General features: G+C 41.3%; 1 protein-coding gene across 2 annotated transcripts in view; it reads left to right on the plus strand.

The window, feature by feature from the left end:
• LOC127579300 (cytosolic arginine sensor for mTORC1 subunit 2-like) overlaps positions 1–22224 on the plus strand; it is a 50110-nt gene that overhangs the window by 844 nt on the left and 27042 nt on the right. For both annotated transcript variants that reach the window (XM_052032000.1, XM_052031999.1), the window contains exon 2: positions 9243–9313. In XM_052032000.1, coding sequence (XP_051887960.1) covers positions 9268–9313 — 46 coding nt within the window. In that variant the 5' untranslated portion in view covers positions 9243–9267. The remainder of the gene's footprint in view (positions 1–9242; positions 9314–22224) is intronic.

The raw sequence follows: 22224 nt of genomic DNA on the forward strand, positions 1-22224 counted from the left end.
CCCCCCCCCAATCCTTCCCCACCCGGACCACACCTTCACACCTTCCCCCACCCCCCCCCACTCCTCACACCTTCCCCCACCCCCCCCACTCCTCACACCTTCCCCCACCCCCCCCACTCCTCACACCTTCCCCCACCCCCCCCCACTCCTCACACCTTCCCCCACCCCCCCCACTCCTCACACCTTCCCCCACCCCCCCCACTCCTCACACCTCCCCCACCCCCCCACTCCTCACACCTTCCCCCATCTATCCACCCACAACTCCTTACACCCCCTATCCCCTCACGCCTCTTTACCCCCATCCCCCCCTCACGCCTCTTTCCCCCCCATCCCCCCTCACGCCTCTTTCCCCCCATCCCCCCTCACGCCTCTTTCCCCCCCATCCCCCTCACGCCTCTTTCCCCCCCATCCCCCCCTCACGCCTCTTTCCCCCCCATCCCCCCCTCACGCCTCTTTCCCCCCATCCCCCCCTCACGCCTCTTTCCCCCCATCCCCCCCTCACGCCTCTTCCCCCCCATCCCCCCCTCACGCCTCTTTCCCCCCCATCCCCCCCCTCACGCCTCTTTCCCCCCATCCCACCCTCACGCCTCTTTCCCCCCCATCCCCCCCTCACGCCTCTTTCCCCCCCCATCCCCCCCCTCACGCCTCTTTCCCCCCCATCCCCCCCCTCACGCCTTCTTTCCCCCCATCCCCCCCTCACGCCTCTTTCCCCCCCATCCCCCCCCTCACGCCTCTTTCCCCCACAATCCCCCCCTCACGCCTCTTTCCCCCCCATCCCCCCCTCACGCCTCTTTCCCCCCCAGCCCCCCCTCACGCCTCTTTCCCCCCCATCCCCCCCTAACGCCTCTTTCCCCCCCCCCCCCCCCTCACGCCTCTTTCCCCCCCATCCCCCCCTCACGCCTCTTTCCCCCCCCATCCCCCCCCTCCCGCCTCTTTCCCCCCCATCCCCCCCTCACGCCTCTTTCCCCCCCATCCCCCCCTCACGCCTCTTTCCCCCCCCATCCCCCCCTCACGCCTCTTTCCCCCCCATCCCCCCCTCACGCCTCTTTCCCCCCCATCCCCCCCCTCACGCCTCTTTCCCCCCCCATCCCCCCCTCACGCCTCTTTCCCCCCCATCCCCCCCTCACGCCTCTTTCCCCCCCATCCCCCCCTCACGCCTCTTTCCCCCCCATCCCCCCCTCACGCCTCTTTCCCCCCATCCCCCCTCACGCCTCTTTCCCCCCATCCCCCCCCTCACGCCTCTTTCCCCCATCCCCCTCACCCCCACACTTCTTCCACCCCCAACTTGCCCTCTTGCCCCCCCACCCCCCCACTTGCCCCCCCCACCCCCCCCCCCACTTGCCCTTGCCCCCTCCACTGACTCAGAATGGGAAGAAACGTCTATTAGAAAGATATTATGGTTTTTGGGAATCCATTTGGCATGGCGTGATTTGTCTTTAGGTTAAACATTTGCCTTACAAAGACTCATTGAATATGTACTTTATTTTTTAGGTGGTATTAAATGGGCCACTCCCATCTTTCTCATACCAGAAATGTTCTATCATTTCGTCTTGTTCTTCAGTCCAAGGTGTTGAGATTTGGCTTTTGTCACCTAACTCAGGTTTATTGCTACATTTTTTTTAGATTTATTTTGGTGTATGTTTAATCTAACGATAAGTTATGTGGTTCAGCTTGCCTCCCGTAGGCTACAGTTGATGTGATTCCAGTTGGCTAGATGTGTGGGGTACTGCATTTCATCTTTGGGGGGCTGGGGGGAAGGGGAGAAGCAGTTTGCCAGACAACCTCAAACCTTAATCATTGGCTAAATTGATACAAATCTGTAGTTGGTATTTGACAAAATATTTTTTATCTACATATTCAATTGACTAACATGGCATGATTAAAGGAAGAAAATTTGTATTTGTACAGCACCATCTGAATTTCCAGAATATATATGAACTAGGGGCAGGAGTAGGCCGCTCAGCCACTCAAGCAGTCAATAAGATCATGGCTGATCCAATTATAACCTCAACTCCATATTCCTGCCTATCCCTGGTAAAGTTTCACCGCCTTGCTCAACAAAAATCTTACCTGATTCTGTTCTTAAAAACATTTTGATTTTTGTGTCCACTAGTCTGACAAAGAGATGTCTAAAGGCATACAGCCCTCTAAGGTAGACAACTGAGGCAACTTTTTCTTAAATGGCTGATCCCCTGGCTCTTGATTCTCCCACAAGAAGAAGCAACATCTCCACATCCACCCTGTTTCAGTTGTATCCCCTCTTGATCTAAGCCCCAAATGACATGTGCCTATCCTGTCTATCCTTTAAACCATCCATGCCTTTCCCCTCTTGATCCTCTAAACTCCAAATGACGTGCACATCCTGTCCAACCTTTACCCTTAAAAAAAACCCATCTATTCCAAATATCCAGTTAATCTTTTGAACTTCTAACACATTACGTCCTTCCTTTAAATAGGAGACTAATACTGTATGTAGTACTCCAGATGAGGTTTCACCAATGATCTGTTACTGAACTATAACTTTCCAAGTTTTGTCTTCAAATCCCTTTGTCATCATAGTGTTAGATCTGCTGTCTCACAGCTTTAGCATCCAGATTTAATTCCAGTCTGTGGAGCTGGCATGTGTTCCCTGTGTCTGCATGAGTTTCTCCCGGGTGTTTGTGTCCCAAATATCTGTGGGTTGGTAGGTTATTTAGCTGCTGTAAATTGCCTCGTGTATGGGTGGCTGGCAGGAGAATCAGGAGAGTTGATTGGCATGTGAGAGAGAACAGATTACAGGGAAACAATTGGTTGATTGAAACTGATGGGATCACTGTGAGAGTGGCATAGACTGAATGGCTTCCTATGTTGTGCCAAATATGACATAAACAATAACATTCTTTTATCTTTCCTAATTACTCTCTATACCTGCATACCAGCCTTTTGAGCCACACTCAAGGATGCCCAGTTTATGTGGACAATAGTGGCAGCTAATTTGTGGACAGCAAGGCTCTACAAATTGCAATAAAACAAAATGATTAGTTGATCGGAACATAGAACACTCGACTTTGATTTTGACTTTGACAGAACCAATTATTTGGTCCAGCCGGTCGTGGCCCATTTGGTGTTGATGCACCATATGGGCCATGACCCACTCTGCTTAACCAAACTCTTTGGTCCCACTCCCTGCGATTATACTTATCTGGCTTCTAGAGCTGCAGGGTGGGGTTTGAACTCTGGTCTTTAGATTGTTAGTCCAGGCATCTGGATTACCTGTCTGGTAATATAACTGCTGCACCACCACACCACTAAATTTTCTTTTCGAGGGTAGGTGGCAAGTCTTTATAAAGCTTTTTTCGTGTAACTGATTAATTTTAAGCTTAGCGATGCTATGGTCGTAAATCTGACAAATGAAATATTGCATTTGAAATGATGCTTTGCATTGTCCATCTTGTACTGAATGATTTGGACCTTGTGCCTTCTCTTTAATGTGTGCTTGAAAGCATGCATACGAGAAAAGTAAAGTCTGAGGGAATCCTCTGGTGGTTATCATTATGTGAATTGGGAGGGCAGTTAATGTTAAAATATCTTCCAATTAGGAATAGTGTACAAGTAGGAGGTCTTTAATAACAATAGGCACTGGTGCTGGGATATTTGAATGAAAATTACAATTAAATTTAGCTTTTGTTTTGTACATCAGCTGCTTGTCTGACAGCACGTTTTGTTCAATAGTAATGGCAGCCTTGTTCATTTTATTTGTTTCATATTTTGTGCTTCATATTATGTAGGAACAATGAAGGGAACTATGCAGATTACTTATTTTGATATCTGACAATTATCCAATAACTTTGGTTTTAAATATTTACAGCTATACCCTCATCTCTACCAGAACTTTTACAGGTTTATTGTTTTATTGTAAATGCTATAAAATATTGCACTTGGACAGAACTGTCAAGATTGGTCTGTAAAATAAAACCCATTGGCCTCTGTAGGAACCCTGGATTCCATTGTGGATTTTGAAAGACAAGTGATTTGAGTCATCTTCTCCTGATGTGGGGGGTGGGTGGAAAATGATCCCTGGCTGTGGAAATGATCTTTTGTTTTAATATAGTCTGTCACAGCATTGTAAATTTGTGTGCAGACTAGTTGACAAGCACTTCTGGTTTAACTTATTAAAATGTGAGATCTTGTGTCTAATAAAGCATGTGAGATAGCTACGTGAATGAAATGTTTTTTTTTAAAATGCAAAACAACTTTGCCATGCTGAATGGTATGGGACAACGGAGCAAAAGGAGGAGCATTGGCATTCAGCCAGACCTATGTAAACTATGTGTTATGAAAGATGGCGTCTTGTAGGAAAAGCTGAAGCCATTGTAATTGAGTGTTTAGTGCTACAAGATACTTTAATTGCAGAAAACGAGCAAGTAGGTTCATGACTAAAATGAAGATTTTTTTTTTAGTCAATATTGGTGGTCAAACTGTTTCAATGGAAGGACAGTAATCACATCAGAAAGCCACATATGGAAGCTTGCATAATACCAAACCAGATGAGCAATGAAAGGAATGCATTTTTAAACAGCACCCATGCCACCAGAGCCATGGAGGAAATATGGAATGATCTCAAAACTATGGTAAAAGCTAATAGTCTAGGTATCAACATGAATTTTGCCACAGCTGCTGGTTGCTCAATCATGGTCAGGGATACATGTGTTAAGAATTTTAGTAAAGTGGTATTTACAAGAAATGCAATGAAGTTGAGAATGTATTCTGCTAAAACTCTGTAAATATGAGGTTGAATAGAATGTGTAGTCTTAATGAGCATGAAGTGAAGGTACCAATTGTGGTTGATTATGTGAATTGGACTAATCCTGCTACTGCTGGGCTGGCTGAGGAAACCAATGATGAGTTGGAAAAGTGTATTTCAAGTGAATATATCATGCCCATTTTTAAAGAAACTTCCATGGAGATATGAGGATATGTTTAATGATTTGTATTCTGGTACGAAAAGGCACTAAATCAAATGCCATGCTGATTTTGTCCAAACCTTGACCAATACAATATATCCGAGTCAGATTTATTATCACTGACTTAAATGATGTGAAATTTGTTGTTTAGCGGCAGCAGTACAGTGCAAAGACATCAAATTACTATAAATTACTAAAATAAATAGGTAGTGTTCATTGACTGTTCAGAAATCTGATGGCGGAGGGGAAGAAGTTGTTTCTGAATCATTGACTGTGGGTCTTAAGGCTCTTGTACCTCCTCACTGATGGCAGTAATGAGAGAGCATGTCCCGGATAGTGAGGGTCTTTAGTGATGGATGCTGCCTTCTTGAGGCACTGCCTCTTGAAGATGTCCTTGATTGTGGGGAGGGTTGTGTCCGTGATCCAACTGGCCGAGTCTACAACCCTCTGCAGCCTCTTGTGATCCTGTGCATTGGAGCCTCCACATGAGGCTGTGATGCAACCAGACAGAATGCTCTCCACCATAAGTCTATAGAAGTTTTTGAGTCTTTGGTGACGTACCAAATCTCCTCAAACCCCTAACTAAGTAGAGCCGCAGGCATGACACCTTTGTAATTGCATCAATGTGTTGGGCCCAGGATAGATCCTCTGAGATGTTGACGCCTAGCAACTTGAAGCTGCTCATCCTTTCCATTGCAGACCTCTCATTGAGGACTGGTGTGTGTTCTCCTGACTTCCCCTTCCTGAAGTCCATAATAATTTCCTTGGTCTTGCTGACGTTGAGTGTGAGGTTGTTGTTGCGACACCACTCAACCAACCAATCTATCTCACTCCTGTATGCCGCCTCGTCGTCATCCGAGATTCCACCAACAATAGTGGTGTCATCAGCAAATTATAGATGATGTTTGAGCTATGCTATACAGAAGGTGTGTGTGAAAGAAAAGCAAACAAACTGAATGATGTGGTAGGCACTGCACCATGATTGGGTGAAATCCACTGCTGTAGTCCCTAAAGGAGGTGAGAGTTTCTGGTGCTATGGAAGTTTTATATTGACCATTAACAGAATTTTGGATGATAAACAACACTCTCTGGCAACCTCTCAGATCTGAAAGCCAAATTGGCTAAGGCCAAGATCTTCATAAAGTTCTACTTATTCAGCTGGGTGCAAGCTTAGAATGTGAATGCAGCAAGTCAACTGTATCTAATAATTAATCCCTGGAAGGTATTGTATTTGTGCACTTCTATGATGTCCTCATGAGAAACATTCAGGCAACCCTGGATAAGACACTGCGAGGAGCTGTTCATTGTTTACTTGGACAGATGGTATCCTAATTGTAATGGTCACCATATTCAGAAGGGTCCATCAGCGCAATGTAAAGTTTGAGAAAAATCAATATCCCTTTTGTGCAGAAGGAAGTAATTTACCTAGGCCTGAAAGGAGATGTAAATTGTCCCTATCTAGAGAAGGAGAAGGTAGAAACTACAATACAAACCAAGAAACCTGAATGTTAGTGAGTGTTGCTTATTTCTAGTTTTGGCAGATATTGGTTTATTATTGTCACATACTGAAATACAGTAAAAATCTTTTGTGTGCCATGCAGACATCATTCCAGATGCCTTGTTGATTGCCTCTATGTAGAAGTTACAACATATATAGAAAATATGCTTTAGAGAAGAGGGTGATTTCCTTGTAGCAATGGAAATAGTGAATAATGTGAATGGTTCTGGTTTTGAAATGTTGAAAAGTTAGATTGATTCAGATATGTCAGATAGGAATGTTTTCCCATCACCGCTGCAAGCTGCCAATAAATTGGTATTTCATTAAATGGGATTATGGAGTACTTATATCCAAAGAATTATGAAGGAGGATTGCAGAAGAACTTAGTGTGGTATGTTTAAGTAGAAATTAGAATGCCTTAGCTGTGGCATGCTTATTGTCTTGGTATGAACAAAGATCTGGGTGAGGTAGCTAGCAAGTATATAGTTTGCCAGAACTGCAGAGCCTAAGCACCAAGAGCAGCACTTTAGGTGTGAAAGTGGTTCAGCCCAATCCAGCAAGTCCGTAGGTTATTGTGAGAAAGACACGGACCATTCTTTGATGTTAGCTGAAGGCCATTCGAAATAGATTATGGTTAATTTATTACCATACAGTGGAGGAACTCTGATCCATTTTGTAAACTGTGGTCTTTCTATTTAATTGGATAATAGTCCAGGTTTTGCCCTTTAAACAATTCACAAGGAGGAAAAAAAAGCATCACTCTATTTCTTGCCACCCAGCTTCAAGTGGTGAAGCTGAAAAGTCAGCATGTGTAGTAAAAAGCAATATGAAACACCATCTGGGAAGGTAAATGAATTATCAGCATGGATCAATGCTATGCCCTGTGATGGGACATGCTCCTGTGGAAATGCTGAGGCACAGTGACAAGATGTGTTTGTCTGGTTCAGCCCCTAATTTGGAATGGAAGGTGGAAGAAAGGTAGTTGAAACAAAGTAAACATCACAACAAAAACCACAAAGGCAAGAAGTTCAGTTTGAATGATAAAGTTCATGTGCTGAGACCTTGAAGCAAGTCAGAGATGAGAAAATGGGATATTGCAAAGATTGTGGAGGGGTATAGTCCTAAGAATTGGGAAGATTGAGGGAATTTTGAAAGGGTCACATAGGCAGCATGATTTCTGAGTGCAAGGTACCCAAGAAACTGGTGAGGAAGAAGTGAGCCTGGCAGTTGCTGGAGTGTTGACATGTTATATAACTGTGTTGAGATGAGGCACCACCAATGAGGCTAGAGAGGGATGCCACACCAATAACAGTTGTTGGGTCTCCAAGTTCAACATGAGAAATGCCAGCATAGGTGGGAAGATTGCAAAGACCAATGACTCAGTTAAACCTTTTAGTTTATTATTGTCACTTGTACCAAGGTACAGTGAAAAACTTGTCTTGCATACAGTTCAATTTATTACAACAGTGCATTGAGGTAGTACAAGGTAAAACAATACAGAATGCAGAGTAAAGTGTCACAGCTACAGAGAAAGTGCACTGTAGGTAGACAATAAGGTGCAAGGTCATAATGAGGTAGATTATGAGGTCAAGAGTCCATCTTATAGTACTAACTTGTAAAATGCAGCACTGCTTTCCCTATTAAAAATGTAAGATAAGATATCTTTATTAGTCACGTACATCGAAACGCACAGTGAAATGCATCTTTTGCGTAGAGTGCTCTGGGGGCAACCCGCAAGTGTCGCTATGCTTCCGGCGCCAACATAGCATGCCCACAACTTCCTAACCCGTACATCTTTGGAATGTGGGAGGAAACCAGAGCACCCGGAGGAAACCCACGCAGAACACGGGGAGAATGTATATCCTTGATGTATTCCATCATGATGGCTGTCCAAGCAAAGCCTATGATTAGGCTTCTTGGATCTCCTATACATCAGTCTGTACATTCTGCAATGTACTTCTGTTGGTAGTCTCAGGTCCATTGGGAGTACATTTTGCAATTGTGGTTCAATTGGCTCCTTGGAAAATCCCATTCACCATCTGTGATGGGATGGTTGTAGCTAAAATAAGTCAAAAAATATCCACTATAGTTAACTCTTGTAAAGTTAACCCTGCACAGCACAACAATTCACATTATTTGGATAGCAATAAAATATTCTTAAAGACTGCTGATGCATTGCACCAAGGACTAGGTCCCTCTACCATGGGGAGGGAAAAAAAACTCCTTCGGTTTTTTAAAAAAAACCTGCAGGTGCTGAAAATCTGAAATAAAACAGAAAATGCAGCAAATACTCAATATTTCCAGTTTTTATCTCAGTAAGGAGGCAGATTGGTAAGATTTTCAAATTTGCTCATTGACCAGCAGTTTACAGATTATCCCCCTGATAACCCAGTTTTTATCCTATCAGTGACATCACCCCCCCCCCCCCATCCCCTCCGCAGGTAATTGAGCTGCTTTTGTCTCCCTCCCAGTTCTAACAAAGGATCCCAACTGCAACATTAACTCTGTTTCTCTTCCCACGGATGTCACCTGACCTGCTGACTACTTCCAGTATTTTCTGTTTTTACTTTAGTTTTCCAACATCTGCAGTTTTTTTGATTTTTCAAGATTTCCTAATTCCTGAATGCTTTCGGTGCTGATTGCCTTAAAACTATTAAGTAGACAATTGAGTTGAGCAATTACTGATTTTTTTTTCTCTCTCGCCCTCTCTCTCGCCCGTGCATCTAGCTGGGAAGTGTCCTAAACTGTGTATTGCTTATACTTTGTGCTGATATCTCTCTCTCTTATTTTTGCTGGTGCAGGTGCAAGTTTTTCAGCCTGACAGAGATGACTGATGACTATACATTGGTATTAGATGAAGAGGGATTTAAAGGTATAAAGTTATTTTACTTCAATTTATGAATATCTGTCTACAATGTTGACTTTATCAATTGAAACACAGTTGCACCAGTACTCACACATTGTAATTGATCTCTTACCCTATATGGTTATGGACTTTGACTGTGCATTATTCATATTGATTAATTTGTCCCCGTTGTGAACTAATTTGACAAACTCATTAACCTTTGTCAAGTGTTTAATTTTCTCTTGTATTTATAGTATTTGTTAATGTTTTCTGTCTTGTTTTAAATGGGTTAACGGCTGCTTTTAAAAATGACCTCCAGAGGATTTTTGCATAATAGTCAAATGATGGATGAGTAAGTATTTGTATGAATGCCTCGGCTTCAAGTTCCATGCAGCTAGCTGATAACTCTGTGAAATTATAGTTATTTGGCAGTCAGCTTCCTGCCTCAGTAACAGCAATGGAGATGAATGACCACTTAAGCTGTTTTAATGCTGGTGGTTAAGCAAGGATAGGAGGACCTGCTGCTCACTGGTTTGCCATGGGATCTTTTGAAAAGGCTAAGTCTATTCTCTCGAGTTTAGGAGAATAGTGGGTGACCACGTTGAAATGTGCAGCAGGGGTGCAGAAAGGATGGTTGCATTGGCTGAAAAATCCACAGCTGGGGTTCAAAGTCTCAAAATAAGGGCCAGGCCATTTCAGACTGAAATGAGTAGAGATTTCTTCATTCAGGAGGTGATGAATCTATGAAATTCTCTACCCTAGAGACAGTGAAAGCTCATCTTTGAATACATTCAAAGCAGATTTATAGATCTCTGGATATTAAAGGAATCAGGGGCATAATGGGAATGGGGCTGGAAAATGGTGATTGAAGTGAATGATCAGCCATGATCTTATTGAATGGTGGAATAGGCCATGGATCTGAATGGCCAACTCCTGGTCCAGTTTCTTGCATTTAATTAAATGGTGATGTTTTGTATCTTTTGATTTGGATTTTACAGAATGCAGTTTCCATAATAAAACTTAATCTGTGATGAAGATATTTAATGCATTTTATTCCCTTTCAGTAAAGCCCTTTTGCTGATCTTTTCCTTTTAGGAAAAGGTTACCTGCTGATCAATCTGGTTCTTTTCATAATGGCACATAACCCTGGGATAGGTTTATTCTTCAAACCAAGAATTCGGTATTTTCTTTCCCCTACCTTAGTCCCAAAAAATTAAGAACTTGGACATTTAACGAGCTATTCAATTATTCTAAGTCCACAACAAACATACTCCAAATAATGTTTTTGCAATGAACTTTAATGGTTGGAAAAAAAATTGGAACCTAATTATGTTTGGGTGAGCTGTTGTGCTATTTTTTCCAAAGAGCATGCCACATTTTACACTAAATCTGTGCAAAGCACAAAAGTTTAAGTGATTGTTATTTTTCTCTTTTAAAGTATCTAAATTGCATTTGATGCATTGAGGTTTTATCATTAAACAAAACGCTCCCAATTATACAATATTCTTGACAACAGATTAGGTTAACTTCTTCTCAAAGAGGTTCATCTTCCCAGTCAGTACTGGCCCCTATTGAGAATTGGTTGTCTAAGTTTTCATAGGTTTGGGGAAACTTCCTTTTCTCTCAAACCGTACACCTTGTTACAAGTGAGAGATTTTTTTTGAGGTTCTAACTGGCAGAGTAGTGGATGTGGCGTATTTGGACTTTTGGAAGACGAATGACAAAGTGCCACGTAAGAGGTTATTAAACCTTTAGGGTTGTTAGGGTTAGAGCTGATGCATTGATGTGGATTGTGGAGTGGTTAACACACAGAATTGGGGGGGGGGGGGGGGGGGGGGGGGGAGGTGGTTTGGTGGGATTAGGAGTAAATGGGTCATCTTCTGTTTGAGAACCTCTGAGTAGTGCTCAAATGCTGCAGGGCTCTGAATTGTTCCCAATCTCTATCAGTGATTTGGATGAGGTAACCAAATATAATATACATCCAACTTTGCTAATGACACAGCTGGGTTGCAGTGAGTTACGACATGGATGATGTAAGCAGGAAATAAACAGGCTAAGTACATGGGTGAGAACAAGGCAAAATATGTGGAAAATATGAGGTCATTCACTTGGTAGAAATTTTTTTTTAAATAGTGAGCGGATGAAAGGTTTTGGCGTTCAAAGGGATTGAAGTGACCTTGTACAAGGAAGAATTAGGAAGGTAAACAGTACATTGGCCTCTAATGCAAGAAGCTTTGAGTACAAGAATAAATACATACTATAATTTATAATGGGCTCTGCTGAGACTGCACCTGGAATATTGTGTACAAGTCTAGTCTCCCTACCTAAGGAGGTGTATGTTTGCAATAGAGAGAGTTCCACGAGGATTCACCATATTGATTCATGGAACGGGTGGGGTGGAATTGTTCTTTTGAGATTAAGCAAACTATTCCTGTACTCTAGGGTTTGGAAGAATGAGAGATAATCACATTGCAACATATAAAATTCTTATGAACCTTGACAGGGCAGTTGCAAGGATGGTTTCCCCTTGTCAACATGTCTGGATCCAGGGGGTCACAGTCTCAAAATAAGTCAGCCATTCAGAATTGAGGTGGGAAACTTCAGGGGCAGGTGAATCTTTGGAATTTTCTATTCAAGAGGGCTGTAAAAGTTCAGTCACTGAGTATATTCCATGTGGAGATAGACTTTTGGATATTTATGGTATCACAAAGTATGGAGTCCGTACAGGAAAGTGTGTTGAGTTAAAGGATTGACCCTCTGTTGCAATATGTGAGAGCCTGAATGGCCTCCTATTTCTTATGTTTTATCTGTGGTCACTGTTGTCATGCAGGAAAAGCAACAGCTGATCTGTGTATAGCAAATACCCAGATAATCTGATGTTGATTATAGGACATATGTAATACATGACATAAGCGATAACTTCTTGCACCCACTTGAGAAGACAGTTGGGGATTTGCTTTAATATCCCATTTAAAAGACAGTATTTTCAACAGTGCAGTGCTCCTCTGGAATGTCAACCTAAATATTTGTGTTTAAGATTCTAAAATGGGACCTGGCCATGAATCGAAACCACCTGACTCTGCCTCAAATGTGTTGGCAACTAAGGTGAAACAGCACAACATCCATTTGAGGGTTTGGATGTCCTCAAACCCAATCAGAATGAAATATTCTTGGCTAAATTACAGTGATCACCAGGAACGATTAGAATAGTCAATTCAACATAATGTCATTACTTTTTTTTAAAAAAAGCAAATGTAAAGATTGGAGACACAAAAGAGGTAGAAAAGGTACACTTTTTTCCAACACCTTCATTAATTAAAATCTGAAGTACTGATACTTTGAGGGTTAATTTTTTGTCAGGGAAATAGTTTGGTACTAATTAAAACTTAACTCGCTATTAAAGTTCACTTTAATAGACACAACCTATTTTTTTCTCTTGGTGTCCAACTTTGTGGCTGAGCATATTTCAGTGGCAATTATTTAGTTATCGTCTAGGGAAGTAATGCATTTCAGTCTGCAAATTCATAACTTCTTAGTTTAAATGTGTGTTTGGTTTCAGGAAGTTGTTGTATGAGTCACTATTCAGTAACGCTGAGCCCTATTAGTCCACTTATTTTTAACTGCAAACTCTGAGGCACACTCTGATTAATCGCTTTTGACCAGATTCATTCTGCATGTGGTGTGGGGAGGGTAAGAGGGGGAAAATATGGCATTGATTCCACTTAAGTGGTATGTACTGTGTGAAATTTGCTGAGGCTTGTGATCTGGAAGCAATCACACAGGAATTGTCTCCTTCTGGATGTTTTGGATCTTAAGTATAAGTTCAACTTGTTAGTTGCCAGACTGCTGACATTTTAATTTTCTTTTAAGCTGCCATTTAAGATAACAAACATTTTCAACTGATCCTGAAGTGCATGTGCATGTCTTTCTTTTTCAATCTTTTTATTAGTTTTCAAGTTAATACAGATTAATATATCAATGTTTATACATGTAATACAAAGAGATCAGAAGAACAATCATGACATGGATAATCATAAAGAACAATAAAGTATAAAAAAATCTGTAGATCCAACGATCTGTTAGTGAATGAATATAATATAAAAGAAAAAGATTTATTATAAAAGAAAAAAAATCCCCAAAACAATAAGAAAAATTATAAACAATATATCAAACCAAACTAAGCTAAAGAAAAAAAAAATTCAAAAAAAAAACAGAAGAAAAAACTGGACTAAAATTTCTCAACAGAAACAGAGCAATATTATGTCGTCAATGCCGTTCCTCTAAATTGAAAGGTTATTATAAGGGGATCTATATCATGTGAAAATATTGAATAAATGGACTCCAAACTTCCTCAAATTAAGCAAAGGATCAACAGTACCACTCCTAATTTTTTCCAAGTTTAAACATGATATAGTTTGAGAGAACTATTGAAAAGTAGTAGGGGGTATTGGATCCTTCCATTTAAGCAAAATGGATCGTTTGGCCATTAATGTAACAAAGGCAATCATACGGTTAGCAGAGGTAGATAGATGGCCAGATTCTATCCTTGGTAAACCAAAAATTGCAGTGATAGGATGAGGTTGTAAATCAATCTTCAATACGTTTGAAATAATGTTAAAAATATCTTTCCAATGTTTTTCCAAAAGAGGACAGGACCAAAACATATGTGTCAAAGAAGCCACTTTCGATTTACATCTATCACATATAGGATTTAGCGTGTGCATCTCAATGAGTATTGTGTACAGTTTGGGTCACCATCTTGCATGAAAAGATGTGATTAAACTGGAGGTTGGGCGAGGGGGTTGGTGACTTATGAATATGTTGCTGAAAAGGATTGAATATGTTGGGGTTGTTTTTGTTTTGGATCAGAGGAAACTGAAAGGAGGCACAATTGAGATGTATAAAATGATGAGGGGGCCAGATAGAGTAAGTAGGAATTACTGCTTGATAAGAACTAATTGCACAGATTTGAAGGAAGTGATTTAAAAAAAAAAAATTAGAAGTGATATCAGGAAATGTTTCTCCACTTCGAGTGGTGAGGTCTGGAGCTCATTGCCTCAGGTTGGTAGAGATGAAAACCCATGTCACATTAAAGCACTCCTACAGGGCTACAGACCTAGTGCTGGAACATGAGATGAGGCTGAGTAGTTCATTTTTGATTGGCATGGACACAATAGGCCGAATGGTTTCCTTCTGCATTGCCAGTTTTCTATGATTCAATGCAGACCCATTATGATGCATAGCCTGTGGTTTTATCAATCTTCTGGATTACAAATAGAAGAGTTTGCATTCTCATAACCATTAACCCAGTATGACATTCATTTCAAAGTACATCTCGAAATAAGACCGACGTGCCATTGACTGAATTTGCCAAAGTGTCAGACAAATTTAGATGGTTTACTAAAAAGACAATTAACCTTTTGAAGATGGGTCCAGATTGTGATGTGTCAGCAAGTAGTTCTTGGATTTGTAATTTCCACCAAAACAACTGATGAGATTTTAAAATCTAAAGGAGGAAACTTGAAGCTGGTTCAATTCTTGGCACAAGCTCAACTCAAAGTTGACTTTGAGTTTTGATTCTGGTTGGAGAATCCCCTTGAATTTATATTATGCCTCTAACTTGGGAAAGCAGCTCCAGTGTTTCATGTAGCTTTTTTTAAAAAAAGAAGCAGTTGTCATCTAATTGAAGAGTGATATATTGGGAGGGAGAATCAGAAGCTTGATTAGAGCTGAACTGTGGCCTGGGTGGTTGAAGCGATGCTCAGTGGATGTGGTGTGAAGGGTGTCAGTGTTACATGAAAGGACCCAGTAATTTCTGTTCTTGCATAATACAAACTGCCATTGATTGATGTGATGTGAGGAAAGGTTCTTGCACCATTTGAGTTTGGGTGGGGAGATGGGATGGAAGTAGTGATTTAGGGGGCTTCGTTTGCATTGAAATGTTGAAAGGTCCAAAATACCAATTATTGCTATTAACACTGAGTGGCATCTAGTTAAGTCTTCATTACAACTGTTTCAAAAATGGCAGCTGTTTGGATAAGTTACATTTTGTTAACTGTTTTGGGCATTATTAATGCATTAGAAAATTTCCATGAATCAGGAGGATGAAAGGTAATTTATGGAAGTGATGTGAATCAATGGAATAGATCCCATGAAAAGCAATTGATGCCAGTTTACTAAAGGTCAGATTCCGGAACTCAATGATTCCTGTGCAAATAAGTTGTAGGTAATCATCTATGAGTTTAACAGCTTATCAGACTTGATGAGACTAATGTGATCCTGCCTGCCCATTGCATTTTACCAGTGAACATTGTCTCTTTCAGAAAATGAAATTGATAAGCAGAGTCTACAATGGGGGCAATATTACAACAAAGATTGATCCTGAATGAGCTATTTTCCTTCTAGTACAATCTTATGTAATCTAAAAGAATTAAACACTTATCAGGATATCCATTTGCCTTCTCAAGATGTATCATCTTGCACTCATCAGGATTAAATTCCATCTGCCAACACTCCACCTAGGTTTTTATCTGATCTATATCCTGCTGTAGCCTTGGACAACATTTCTCTCTCTCTCTCCCCCCCCCCCCCCCCCCCCCCCCACAACAGCACCAACTTTTGTGTCCATCCGCAAACTTGCCAATCATACCTCCTTGTATTTGCATCCAAGTCATTGAGATATGTCACAAATGACAAGGGTGCCTTGGCGTACACCACTGGTCACAGAATTCCAACCAGTCCTTCGAACTTTGCCTCCTATCATAAAGCCAATTTTGGAGCCAATTAGCTAGCTTGCCTTGGATCCCATCTGTCTTGATCTCTGGACCAGTCTACCATGCGGGACCTTGTCAAACACCTTACAATGTTTACTGCACTGCCTTCATCAATCTCTTTAGTTACCTCCTCGAAAAAAACACACTGAAATTAGTGAGGCTTTCTTTGTTGCTACTCTTTTCTAACTGTCTGCTGAATTCCTAAATTTAAAGGAAGAGATTGATAACCTGTTCAGTCAACAACTACTCATTCCCATTCTCCTGCCCTGCTCCAGATATCAAAATTTGACTTTGCCATCTCTGTGTTGGACAGAAATGTACTGCTCAATCAACTTGTGAGTTTGAAGAAAAATAAATTGTATGAGACCTTTACATGTATGCACATCTCGGATGAGACCAAATCTCACTGAACATAAAGAAGTAATTTTTTTTTAAAGCCATTGTTTAACATTGTAATTCAGCTAGCTTCCTTTATCAACTCTAATACTGCAAATACTTTGTGAAACTCCAAGTATTTGCTAACTTGATATGATATCCTGGCAGTTTTGCAATGAGGCAAGGTTAAAAGCTTTGAATAACTTTATCAGTGTTTGGTTGTTTTTGCTAATGAACAAGGTCTTGCTCTTTTTGTGGAACATTTTTAGAACAGTATCAAGTACTTGAACTGGGACAATTTGTATGTATGAACAAAAAAAAACAAGAATGGCCAACATTGCTTTTACAAATGTGTGATCGTTTCCAAATGCAGCATTAATTTTCACCATTTACAGGCCTACCAATAGTGACCAACAATGCATATTATTTGTTCACAAACACAAGTATGGTTGCTAGGTGTAAAGAAATTATAGCGTCATAGGGTTATACAGTGTGGAATTAGGCCCTACAGCCCACCACATCTATGCTGACCATTGTGCCTATCTGTACTGGTGCCACTTGCCTTTATTAATTCCAAAATCCCTCTGTGCCCTAATTATTCAAGTACCTGTCAAGATACCTCTTAAATGTTGTTACTGTTCTTGCCTCCTCCACCTCCTGGCAGATCATTCCAGATACCAACTACTCTGGAAAAATTTACCCCTCCCTCTCTCCTTAAACCTTTGCCCTCTAGTTTTAGGATTCCTACCATGGGAGAAACACTGGCTATCTATCCTCATAATTTTATATACCACTATAATATCACTTCTTGGCCATCTTTGCTCCAGAGAAAACAGACATAGCCTATCTAATTTCTCCTGATAATTCAGGCAACATCTTGTGAATCTTTTCTGCACCCTCTAGCTTAATCATGTCCTTCATATTATTGGTAAACAGAACTGCAGACAATGCTCCAAGTGCAGCCCAGCCAATGTTTAGGTTGAATTATGGGTGGAATAAGGCTGTAAGGTGGATCAAGAACCTCATCAATCTTCAAACATGCAGATGGTTTTAAAATCATTAAATAAAGTCATGTTTTATCTCACCAACCCCACAATTCTAGTTAATAAGAGGTCAGAGTTCCATTTTAATAAATGGGAGCTTTAATTGTTTTCCATTTTCCAGGTCATTGCTTGTGACTTCTGATTGTTGACCCATTACCAAACTGTCTTTTGAGTTTGGAATTTAGTCCCAGGCATCTCCTTAAAGTTTAGCCTTTTAATGGAAGTTAGTAATTACTTGCAGACATGTTCCTTATCTTTTCATGGATGCTGTCTTGCAATGTTCATCTATTTAAGAAATGTGCACTATAATGTATAGAGGTGATTGGGAATGATGCATTCCTGAGGTCATTTGATTTTGATATTCACTGCAAACAAATTATGCAACCCATCGGCATTAAAAAAAAACTTCTGAAGTTCAATGTAGTGGAAAGGAATTTAAATTAAGCTTTCTTGAGGCAATTGGCTTGGTTATAAGTTTGCGTTGTCAGCTTTGCTCAGACTGCCAGCATTTTTAAAGTTGTTTGAGATTTGTGTGCCCCAAGCTGGAAAGTGTGCACTAAAGATCCAAACTGTGAGCTTTAAATATATAATTGTAGCCAACTGTAAGAGTTTTGACAGTTATTTCCTAACTTGCACACCATCTTTTGATTGTGTGCAGTCAGCAAATTATAATTCAGCCTCCTCATCAATTTGCATTTCACCAACGTTGCTCATTTCTGCTTCAGCTGCTGAAGCTTATCCAGGCCATTGTTACCTCCTGTTCTGTTGCATACTGGCCGACTGGGTCACACTCCTTGTTTCACCATTGGTAAACTTGGCCGTCCAAAATTCTGCTGCCAGGGTACAGTCCTTTTTGCCTTGTGTCCTTGTGTGTGCTGATCATCCTTGTCTCGCAATATATTGATGCCTTGCTTTAAATATTCTCGTCCTTATTCATCCTTTCATGGTCTCACCCTCCACCTCTAGAATTTCGTCCTGTCCTTGAAGTGCCTGCCCTCCAGTGCTGTTCACTTATCTTCATAGTGTTACGTAGCATGGAAACAAGCCCTTTGGCCCAATGAGTCCATAAAAACCATCAGGCAATGACTTGTACTAGTCCTTTTTTAAAATCTCCCTGCATTTCTGTCAGCTCCCCACAGATTTTACCAATCACCTGCACACTAGGGGCAATTTACAATGGTCAACCAACCTGTTCATCTATGGGACTTGGGAGGAAACTGGAGCACCCAGAGGAAACCCTTGCGGTCCAAGGGGGAATCTGCAAACTCCACACAGGCAGCAGCAGAGTTCAGTGTCAAGCCCAGGTCACTAGCTGAGTGGGAGCAGCTCCACTGACTAGATTTTTTTTGGTGCCCCTTGACTTCCAAAGTCTTCAAATTATGGAATTCCTTCTATCAAACCCCTTCACAGCCCTCCTTCTCATTTCTTCTGTTGGGCACTCCTTAAAACCTACCTCTCTTTAATAAAGCTATTGGCCATTTACTCAAATAACTCTCCAGGTGGTTGTTAGGTTTGAAGTGCCTTGGAGCTTTGTGCTGTGCTTTTGAAAACATAAGCTGTATAAATGCAAATTGTCAGGCGGAGTACTACTTAATAGATTTATCATTAGCGCGGAATGCTTAAATAATGCTTGGAACATCAAAAAGAATTAACATATGGCTTGTTTTTGCCAAGTTATTTTGAGGCCTTATTTTGCTGGAGACAATGGCTCACAAATATAGACATAATGAGTCTATAGAAATGATTTGTGATTAGGTTTTTGCTGCTTCAGCTCATTACTTTGTATCTTAATCATGTTTTGACCAGTGTTCCACGTTGAGAGAAACCTCTGTCATTAGTGCCTGCAGCACACCAACCTTTATCAAGAGAAAGCAATTTATTTGAAAATTTGCATGAGGTTTCAGAAGCCATGCCAATGGAGTTCCATAAATTTTTATAAATCTTGTGAATTTTAGCAAGGTTTAATAATTTTTTAAACAGCAGTTTATGCTATTGATCTTCTGTGGCAAAGAGCAAACTTGGACCCAGAAATTGGATTTTAGACGACAGATTCTTAACCCATTGAGTGACATTCATTAAATTGGAACTTTCTTGGTCTCAGTGCAATTTTGAATGCATGATGTTATATGGATTTCTCTTGTTTTGGATCTTTTCATTTAATTTCTATGTTAAATGTTTGCATGTGTTTCATTTTTGAACAAGTTGTTCTGAAATCCTTGCACTTAAGGTTTGCTTTTCATTCTTGTGGAGGGTTAGAGTCAGAATTCCTCAGTTAATTTGAAAGTAGGTACAGGTGGTTTCATCCCCTTCCACCCACCCCCGCCCCCCCCCCCCCCCTCCGATCACTACCCAAAAACTTGAGATACGGAATAAAATTCACTCTTGTGGAATCTGTGCAGGGAGGAGAACTTTATTTTCAATTTGTGCTTCTTGACAAATGTGCAGATGACATAGCTTTGCATTTTGGAAAATTGCAATTATGGACCATTTTCTCCCTCCCCGCCGTAAAGCAAAGGTTGCCTATATTGCTGAGTGTTAATTTGGCTTGGTGAAACCATCAAGATAGTGGTGGTTGTGGAAGGCAGAAAGAAAAGTTCCCTTATTTAGAAGTGTAGACTGGTTAATTTTAAAGAAGTCTTTGTAAAGAAAGTCTTTACAAATAAGTCTTTAGGTGCTTTGTAAGGCACCTAAATAAGTGCTGTGTTTCACTTCAAATGACTCAGTGCTGCCATTTAAACAGTGAGAGATGTGGTTCTCTGCCAAATGATGTGCTGATGGATCCAGCTTTGTTTGAATGATAGACATTTTATAAAGAGATGTTTGTTTGTATGACTCTGAAGTGTGTATTATTGTAGAGTCAGACAGCATGGAAACAGCCCTTTGGCCCAACTTGTCCATGTTGACCCAAGGTGCCTCCCTGAGATAGTCCCATTGGCCCATTTCCCTCTAAACCTTACCTGTCTGAATGTCATGTAGGTGTTGTAAATGTTCCTACCTCTACCACTTGCTCTGGCAGCTCGTTCCATACACTTACCACCCTGTGTGGAAAAACTTGCCATTCAGGCCCTTTTACATCTTTCCCCTCTCACCTTAAACCTAAGCTCCCTACTTTTAGTCTCCCCTACCCTGGGAAAAAGATGGTGACCATCCACCTTATCTACACCCCTCATGATTTTATAAACCTCTATAAGGTTACCCCTCGGCCTCCTTCACTCACAGGAAAACAGTCCCAGCCTCTCCTTATAACCCAAGCCCTCCTGTCCGGGTTACATCCTTGTGAATCTTTTCTGCACCTTCTCAAGCTTATCAATTTCCATTTCTGTGGAGACTGCCTTTAACTGGAAAATTCCCTGATTTTTGACAAACACCAATGAGAAGGGGACAAGAAAAACATTCCTGAGCAGAACCAAGAAATGAAACACAAGAAATAAAGGTAAGCAAAAATGCACAAATAAACATACAGATCCTTTCACAGATTCGCTACAGAAGGAGCTCACATTCAATGAGGCACATTTGTTACTGAAACTTGGGCATTCAAGGGAGACCTAGCACATAGTTTGAGTGCCGCAAGCAAAATGAGCAGTTAATATGTTGGTTTGGATAGAAATAATAGCCAGGGTTCTTCAAGGAACATCATGGACCCTGACACACCCACCAGAGAGGGCTCTGATTTACTTTCTTAGACAAGAGATCAGATTTTGGGAATAGTTTTTGCAGAGATGGTGTGTTAGGCGCAAGAGTAAGCGACTTGGTATGGCAACTGCTCTGCCTGTGACCACAAGAAACTGGAGTTGTGGACACACCTCAGCACATCACGGAAACCAGCCTCCCCTCCATGGACTTCACTGCCTCGGTAAAGCAGTCAGCATAATCAAAGACCCCTCCCAACCTGGACATTCTCTCTTCTTCCGTCTCCCATCGGGCAGGAGATACAAAAGCCTGAAAGCACTCAAGGGCAGCTTCTATCCCGCTGTTATAAGACTATTGAATGGTTCCCTAGTACAATAAGATGCATGCTTGACCTCACAATCTACAGTACCTCGTTATGACCTTGCACCTTATTGTCTGCCTGCACTGCACTCTCTCTGTAACTGTAACTCTTTGTTCTGCATTCTATTATTGTTTTACCCTTGTACTACCTCAATGCACTGTGTAATGAATTGATCTGTATGAATGGTATGCAAGACAGGTTTTTCACTGTACCTTGGTACATGTGACAATAATTCTAATACTTATTGACAGCAGGGGCGATGCCTCCCATGGATCTGGGCCCCGGGATGTTACCTGCCACGGCTGCCGCCTGTGCTGTGGCTGCTTGTTGCTGCATCTGCTGGTGACACTGGCGCAAGTCAAACTGGAGATCAGAAAAGAGGTGCAATGAGAGGATGACTGTTTATTAAGCTACTGCTGTTGCCTTTAGTAGCTTCGCAGAATGTCAGGGGTTACACCTTTTTAAAAACTGGTTGACAAAATCAACTGGTATTGATTTGAACTGTTGGAGCTGTGAAAGATGAAGTATGTGGCTTGTATTGAATTTCTGAGATTATTGTAGTTTTGACAACTGCCAGCAGTACAATTGTGAGTACATCTGGTCTTAGCCAGTGGGAATGTGATGAACCACAGCTGACACACATGGAGGAGGAGAGTGTGAGCCTCTTCCAGAAATGATTATTACTTTTGCTATTCAGCAACTTGCAGTCAACTATAATTCAAGCCACCAGAGCAAGTTACAGAAATTTTAAGTCTC

This window comes from Pristis pectinata, chromosome 17, assembly GCF_009764475.1.
Source record: "Pristis pectinata isolate sPriPec2 chromosome 17, sPriPec2.1.pri, whole genome shotgun sequence".
Classification (NCBI taxonomy): Eukaryota; Metazoa; Chordata; class Chondrichthyes; order Rhinopristiformes; family Pristidae; genus Pristis; species Pristis pectinata.